The sequence below is a fragment of the Somniosus microcephalus genome, chromosome 26 (assembly GCF_052327205.1).
Source record: "Somniosus microcephalus isolate GS21.2 chromosome 26, FLI_Smic_1.0, whole genome shotgun sequence".
In the NCBI taxonomy this organism is placed as follows: domain Eukaryota; kingdom Metazoa; phylum Chordata; class Chondrichthyes; order Squaliformes; family Somniosidae; genus Somniosus; species Somniosus microcephalus.
In genome coordinates, this window is record NC_141012.1 from 45,032,428 (window position 1) to 45,040,910 (window position 8,483).

The 8,483-nt window shown below is 52.8% G+C and overlaps 1 protein-coding gene across 2 annotated transcripts in view; it reads left to right on the forward strand.

The window, feature by feature from the left end:
• LOC147100438 (CMP-N-acetylneuraminate-beta-galactosamide-alpha-2,3-sialyltransferase 4-like) overlaps positions 1–8,483 on the forward strand; it is a 163,550-nt gene that overhangs the window by 103,879 nt on the left and 51,188 nt on the right. For both annotated transcript variants that reach the window (XM_085968162.1, XM_085968163.1), the window contains exon 3: positions 8,054–8,142. In XM_085968162.1, coding sequence (XP_085824288.1) covers positions 8,127–8,142 — 16 coding nt within the window. In that variant the 5' untranslated portion in view covers positions 8,054–8,126. The remainder of the gene's footprint in view (positions 1–8,053; positions 8,143–8,483) is intronic.

The window sequence follows — 8,483 nt, forward strand, 5'->3', positions numbered from 1 at the left end:
ATTTTAATGTGAAACGAGTGGTCAAATGGTGCCTTTCAGAACACATTGGCCGGAACATTCTGGGGTCCGTGCGGGCGCGATCAGAGGTGGGTTGGGTGGGAAAGTTGAAATTTCTCGGAGCGGGTCGGGAACTCGCCGTCATCCCGCCCCCATGCGCCTTTCCCTGGGGTGCGATTGCCAGCGTGACAGTGACCTGACCGGCAGAGGGGGGTGACCTAACGGGTACTTGTCAAACCCTTAAGAGTCTTTTTAATTGCAATTTCACTGGATGCCGACGGGACTAATGCAGCTTGGGAACCACGTCTCTCAACCTGAGGCGGGAGTTGAGTGGCCACTGATCCAGCTGATTAGTTGACAGCATCAAATATACTATAAAAGCTCACATCTCACAGCTGATCACTTTCCTCAGGCAGAAGCTGTTGCTGACTGCATTCTCAGCACAGATTGAGCTTCCTGCAGGCTGTAAGTCTTTCCAGCAAAGTCTTCATCCAGTGCCACCTCACTGGAAGAACCTCTCTCTCCATTGACAGATTGCTTCTGTCATCTCTACTTCACCTGCCATCTATTCCATCAACATGGGTGCCATTTATACTGTCTCACTTTGGTCCTCAGAACCCGACCACGATGAGCTCCAACACCAGCAGCACCAGGCACACCAGCAGCACCAACAACAACACCACCAACCTTCTCCGCAATCACCTGATGCTGCACAGGACAGAGGGCATCAGCACTTGAGCACATTGCTGCCCAGGAGGCCAGGGATGGCCTCACCATGGCCAGATTTACTTAATTTTACGCTGTACACCCATATGGCTGCCACATGATGTGCCAGGTTGGCACCACCCCACACCAATACCAGCACCATAAAGCCTCCCTATAATGACCTTTCACACTCGCCACCATTGCTGGAGGTACCGTTGATGCGCTATCAATTACTCATAAAAAACGGAGAGTTAGGAGAGTAACTAAAAGGCTTTAATTAACAAAGAACAGAGCATGCCTCTCGTGGTTGACTGGTTTCCAAGAAGGCAGGGGGCTGCAGAGCAGTCACCTTTATACCTGGGTATGTGGGTGGAGCCAGCTGAGGCATGCATAGATATAACAGTGTGCAACAACAACAACAACGGTGAACAACAATAACAGTGGTTTACCACATTCACCCCTTGTTTAAAATTGAGTCCGGCGGGGTGAAGTGTACTAAAGGTTCGTGTAAGTAAGTCTATCAGGTGGCCTTGTATGCCGTCCTGATCGTCGTGGTGGCGGCGGTGATGGTGCAGCATCCAACGTTGAATCTGGCGTCTCATTGAGTGGTTGGGTGGTCAATGACGGGTCCTGGGGCTGCGGCATGCCGTCTACAGGGGTTGGGTTGTGGGTAGTGGTGGATGGCAATGGTAGTGTTTCAGGGCACCCGAAGGTGCGAGGTCTCGTATGGAGACTGTGTCCTCCCGCCCGTCCGGGTACGCCACGTAAGCATACTGGGGGTTGGTGTGGAGGAGGCTCACCCTCTCGATCAGGGGGTCCATTTTATGGGACCTCACGTGCTTCCGCAGTAGGACGGGTCCTGGAGACGTCAGCCATGTCGGTAGCGAGGTCCCCGATGTGGACTTCCTGGGGAAAGTGAACATTTTTTCATGGGGGGTGGCATTGGTGGCCGTACAAAGCAGTGACCGAATGGAGTGGAGCGCCGCAGGGAGGACCTCCTGCCAGCGAGAGGTCGGAAGGCCCTTAGATTTTAAGTTTAAGAAGACGGCCTTCCAAACCGTCGTGTTCTCTCTTTCCACCTGGCCGTTCCCCCGGGGGTTGTAGCTGGTGGTTCTGCTTGTAGCAATACCTCTCGTGAGCAGGTACTGACGGAGTTCGTCGCTCATAAAGGATGAGCCCCGGTCGCTATGGATATAGCTAGGGAAGCCGAACAAGGCGAAAAGGTCATTCAGACCTTTAATGACCGTGGTACTGGTCATGTCTGGGCAAGGGATGGCAAACGGGAAAAGGGAGTACTCATCAATTATGTTGAGGAAGTACATGTTGCGGTCAGAGGAGGGGAGGGGCCCTTTAAAATCGACGCTCAGGCGCTCGAAGGGGCGAGTGGCCTTGATCAGGCTTGCTCTGTCTGGCCTATAAAAATGCGGTTTGCACTCGGCACAGATTTGGCAGTTCCTGGTCATGGTCCTGACCTCCTCGATGAAGTAGGGCAGGTTACGGGATTTGATGAAATGGAAGAACCTGGTGACCCCCGGGTGGCAGAGGTCATTGTGGAGGGTCTGCAGTCTATCAACCTGCGTGTTGGCGCATGTACCACGTGATAGGGCATCTGGGGGCTCATTGAGTTTCCCGGGCCGGTACAAGATATCGTAATTGTAGGTGGAGAGTTCAATTCTCCACCTCAAGATCTTGTCGTTCTTGATTTTGCCCCTCTGCTTATTGTTAAACATAAAAGCTACTGAACGCTGGTCAGTGAGCAGGGTAAATCGTTTCCCGGCCAGGTAATGCCTCCAATGTCGCACCGCTTCCACAATGGCCTGGGCCTCCTTTTCGACAGAGGAGTGTCGAATCTCGGGGCCCTGGAGGGTCCTTGAGAAAAAGGCCACGGGTCTCCCCGCCTGGTTAAGGGTTGCAGCTAGGGCGAAGTCGGATGCGTCGCTCTCCACTTGGAAAGGGATGGACTCATCCACTGCGTGCATTGTGGCCTTCGCAATATCTCTTTTTATGAGAGTGAAGGCTGCACATGCCTCTGCTGTCAGGGGGAAGGAGGTGGACTTGATGAGGGGTCTGGCTTTGTCCGCATAGTTGGGCACCCACTGAGCATAGTAAGAGAAAAACCCTAGGCATCTCTTCAGTGCTTTTTGGCAGTGGGGGAGGGGGAGCTCCATAAGGGGGCGCATTCTGTCGGGGTCGGGGCCGATGACTCCGTTCTCCACTACGCAGCCAAGAATGGCGAGGCGCGTGGTGCGAAACATACATTTGTCCTTGTTGTATGTTAGATTCAGCCGCTGGGCCGTACGGAGGAATTTCTCTAGGTTAACGTCATGGTCCTGCTGGTCGTGGCCGCAGATGGTGACGTTGTCTAGATAGGGGAAGGTGGCCTGCAGCGCGTTCTGGTCAACCATTCGGTCTATCTCCCTTTGGAAGACCGAAACCCCGTTGGTGACGCCGAAGGGGACTCGGAGGAAGTGGTAGAGACGACCGTCAGCTTCAAAAGCTGTGTACTGGCGGTCCTCAGCCCTGATGGGGAGCTGGTGGTATGCCGACTTCAGATCAATCGTCGAGAACACCCGGTATTGTGCTATCTGATTGACCATGTCAGATATGCGGGGGAGTGGGTATGCATCTAACTGGGTGTAGCGATTGATCGTCTGGCTGTAGTCAATAACTAGGCGCTGTTTTTCGCCAGTCTTCACTACCACCACTTGTGCTCGCCATGGGCTAGTGCTACCCTCGATAATCCCTTCCTTCAGGAGTCTTGCTACTTCGGATTTAATGAAGCTCCTATCCCCGGCACTGTACCGCCTGCTTTTGGTAGCGATGGGCTTACAGTCGCGGGTGAGGTTAGCGAACAAGGGGCGGGGGGGGAGAGACTTTAAGCGTGGAGAGGCTGCAAATGGTGCGCGGCGGGCGATTTAAAAGCTGCTGGCTGCGGACTGTGAGTGGGGGGAGGGGTCCACCGTACGCTAATGTGACACTTTTAAGGTGGCACTGAAAATCCAACCCCAGTAGAACGGCAGCGCAGAGATGGGGCAGGACAAGAAGTTTAAAATTTTTGTATTCTGTGCCCCTTACTGAAAGGGTCACTACACAGTAGCCACCGACGTCTGCTGAATGGGATTTGGAAGCCATAGAGATCCGATGGCGCGTTGGCAGGACCGGGAGAGAGTAACTGCGCACCGTGCCGGGGTGGATAAAGCTCTCCGTGCTCCCGCTGTCGAAAAGGCAGGTAGTGGCGCGGCCATTTACCGTAATGTCCATCATGGACCTGGACAGTTGGTGAGGGAGAGATTGGTCCAGCGTCACGGAGGCCAGCGTATGGTCGAGCGAGTCGCTGTGGTCGTCAGACGAGGCGGTGGTTGAGTCCGGGTCACCCGCGATTGGAGTTGGAGGCGTCCAAGATGGCGGACAAAATGGCTGCGCCCATGATCCCGATCCCCACGCGGCAGGAGGTGTCCAAGATGGCGGACAAGATGGCTGCCCCCACGGTTCACACGCGGCGCTGCTGGCGTTAGCGATTATACCTTTGCAGGCGCTGACGTAGTGTCCTTTCTTCCCGCAGCCAGAGCAGGTAGCGTTTTTCGCCGGGCAGCGTGCTCTGGGGTGTTTTGCCTGGCCACAAAAGTAACATTTCGGGTCCTTGGACATCGCTGCAGCAGTTGGTGCCGGGGGTGGCGGTCCCATGACCCAAGGTTGCGGCGTCCACGGTGCGGGGCGGTTAGGGGAGAATGCGTCCATATTCCGGTGGGCCACGTCTAGCGAGAGCGCGAGGGACACTGCCTTCTTCAGGTCGATTTCGCCCTTCTCCAGCAGTCTCTGCCGGGAGTAGTCGGACTTGAGGCCCGCAACGAAAGCATCTCGGATAAGTCCCTCCGTGTGTGTCGCGGCCGATACCTCTTTACAATCACAGGCTCGGCCGAGTATCTGTAATGCCCGTAGGAATGCCTCCACCGATTCCCCGGACTGCTGTTTGCGGGATCTCAGGAGGTGTCTGGCATAAGCCGTATTTACCGGGCGTGTGTATTGTCCTTTTAGCAGATCGATAGCCGCCGCGTAGGTAGTCGCGTCCTGGATGAGCGTGTAGACTTGGTGGCCCATCTTGGAGGCCAGGATTTTTAGTTTGTTTCCATCTAGTGTCACGGCTGAGGCTTCCAGGTAAGCTTCGAAGCAACGCAGCCATTGTGCGAACTTGGTAGACGAACCCGCCTCTTGAGGGTCTAGGTCCAGGCATGTTGGTCTGAGGGCATGCAGCAGCGCCTGCTGCTCAGCGTTTGGTGCCGTCCTTTGCTGCAGCGCCTGCTGCTCAGCGTTTGGTGCTGACATTTTGTTTTTGTTAATAAAATTGATGCGCTATCAATTACTCATAAAAGACGGAGAGTTAGGAGAGTAACTAAAAGGCTTTTATTAACAAAGAACAGAGCATGCCTCTCGTGGTTGACTGGTTTCCAAGAAGGCAGGGGGCTGCAGAGCAGTCACCTTTATACCTGGGCATGTGGGTGGAGCCAGGGGCGGAGCCAGCTGAGGCATGCATAGATACAACAGTGTGCAACAACAACAACAACGGTGAACAACAATAACAGTGGTTTACCACAACCGTTATGTCTCACCATTCACTGCAACTCACTAAGCCACTTACAAAGTTACACACAAATCTGCCCAAGACCGGAAAGTGTTGAAAATAAAGATTTTTATGTTTGACAGCACATTAATGGAAACTTTACATAAACATTGGGTAAAACACCTAAGTGGCTACCCTGGTGAATCTATTTGCGTGTCATCTTTCTCTTCCGTGTGCTTCTACCAGCTGCTAGCCCTGTGGCTTCAGCAGAGGCAGAGGCAGAGGCAGCCTGCTCACTTCCCTGCTGCCAAGGAGCTGGAGAGCACCTTGCTGCACATCAGTGGGGCCATGAGGACCCACTTCATGGACCCACATCTATGCTGTCACCCATCCTAGAGAAGAGGTCTATGAGCCTCTGCCATCTCTTCTCCATAGAGACTATGTGCTCCTGTGAGTGGTGCATTTGCTGCTCCATGCAGGTGGCCATCCTATCCATGGAAGAGCACATCGTTGTCATCGCCTGCGACACGGTGGTGCTCATGTTGGAGATAGACTCCTCCATTCTCTGCACATTTGCAGACATCACAGCTGCAAAACCTGCCAGAGCCTCCTGCACTTTTTGCTGCCCCTCCAGGATCGCCCTCTTTCTCGATGGCCTTCGAGGCTCAGTGTCTGCATACAGCTGAGCAGAGCTGGGAGCGTCCTGCACCCTCCGGCGAGGAGTCTCCACTGCTGTCCCTGTCTCCACCATCTCCTCTTGCTCACTTGTGAGTTGTGAGACACCAGGTGACAACACCACGGTATCTCGCGTGGGACCCACCGAGGTGTGCATATCTGCGCTGGTGCTGGGTGCGCTTGGGTCTGTTAACAGTGCACCTTCAGAGGCTGGAGGCTCCTCTGAGGAGTCGTCTTCCTCTTCCTCCTGGACAGTTGGTTGGGGGGGTTGCTCTTGATGGACCTGTGGGAGAGTAAAGAGATGAGTTAGATATGTCATATGAAGAATGGGTACAGATACTATTATGCATATGATGACCATTCACTGGCTGCTGTATACCATGTGGCTGTATGATGTATAATTCTGTCACCAGGTTGCTGAGATGTCCCCCTCTCTCTGTCTCCCAGCTCCAGTTGCTCGGCGACTCCAGATATTTCTAAAACAGCCTCCTCTGCTGTTGTAGGGTTTGCAAATGATGGAGGCCCACCTCCAGTTCTATCCCTCTACCTCTTATTTTGGGCTTTCTCTTCCTGCAAGGAGGGCAAGAAGAGAAGGTTGAGTGAGAGTGATGGAATGAGTGTGAGGAATGGATGGGTTAGAGGGTGACTATAATGGAGTGGGGTACAAAAGCCAAGGGCCTCCTTGTGTGTTGTTAGTTGGTATGATTGGATGAGGGTGAGTGTGAGGGGCGGCTAGTGAGATGGGGATGTGATAATGAAGATAGAGAGAGGGGGATGAGTGGGCGTGCAAGGTATGTTGGTGTGCGTAATGATGTGCAGGAGTAGGGTAGGGAAGGCAGAGTGATGGGGATGTGATGAGAGGCACAGCAGGATGAAGTTTAGTGTGGCTTTGCAGTAACATTTCGTGATCTAATGAGATCAATGAAACGTTTGCGGCACCACACCCACGTCCTCCTGACCACAAACCTGCTGTTGACCTCCTGCGATCTCCAACCAAGCTGCTTCGGTCTCCTGGGGAGGTCTCTTCCGCCCATTGGTAGGGAAGGGGACCTCCCTGCGTGCTCTGACACCCTCCACAAGTATATGGAGGGAGTCATCGGAGAACCGGGGTGCAGCCCTCTGCCTCGGCACAGTCATTTCTGAAGTGTTTGCAGCACTCCAATGCTGTAGTGCACTGACTGCACTATTTTAGATTAACCTTCAAATGTAATGTGGCCATGGCCCCTTTAAATGCACTGGCTGAAAACGCATCATGGATGGCGTCAGCATGACCCTATTAACGTAGAGTCATTTTATGTAGCGGGATGGAGCAATGGGGTCGCGATCTGCCGTAGCCCCCGCCTGCACCGGATCCACCCAGGTAGGGAAAATTCCAGCCTTTGTAGATAACCAGACTGGTTTTGAAACCAAATAATTAAAGGGGTTGATGGGCTGTCTCTCAGCAGAGCAGGTCTAGCCATGGGTATTTACAGAAAAATATCCTGGCTAGTTTTTCTTTAAACTAGTGCACAGAATGGGGAGGAGGGGCTACAATGATGCGATGGGACGGGATGCCGAGAATCCAAGGGAGCACGCCACGCTTCTCCAGGTCGCAGAGCACTATGGGCAGTTTCAGGCGCCCCATTATAGAAAGGACGTTAAAGCCATAGAGAGTCATACAGCAAAGCTTCACCAGGATGATAGCAGGAATAGGAAACTATAATTATGTGGAGAGACTCGAGATATCGGGACTATTTCCATAGGAGCAGAGAAGCTAAGAGGAGATTTAATAGAGATGATTAAAATTATGAAAGGTTTTTTAGAGTGAACAGGGAAAGGCTATCTATTCCAGTTGGGGAATCGCTGATGAGGGGTATATTTGAAATGATTGCTAAGAGAGATTAGGAGATGTTTTGCTGCACAGAGGGTTGGAGCATGAAATGCTTTGCCACAGGAAGTGTTTGAGGTAAAGAGCATTGCATCTTTTAAATCTTTGAAGCAGATAACAACAACACTTAATGGGAGATCATTCGCAGAAAGCAATTCAGTTGATGGCCTCTTGGTTCCTTATTTTTTGAAATGTTGTAGAAAGCATCAGTTTCTAAAAAAATAAAAATATTAATCCTTTTGGCTTTTCAGGATCAACCTGCCATGAAGCAGAAGTGAAGAGATGACTATGAGAATCCTGTGAGCACCTTGCTGAGCGATAAAGATGAACTGGAAACCAGGTAGGGGGAGTGTCTGCTTGCTGAAGATCATTGGCGAGGCCGGGTGACATCGCTGGCTCATGACAGAGACATCAGCCGGCAGCCTCTGGGCTCCCATGGTGATGGAGGTCCTGGAGTCTGCTGCAATTCCCCCAGCTTTCAAACTGATGGGAAACGTTGTGATTTGCAGAGGGCGAGTGAGACCTTGGACATGCAGCAGGATGCAAGCCCGAGGCAGCAGTCACCACACCCTGCCGAGTTGCTGAACCCGGCTACAGTGTGAGGCCAGGTTCCTCCTGGAGGAGGGAGAGAGAACTGGGAACAGAGCCATTGTCGGGGAGCTCCTCTGGTCTGTCTCTGTC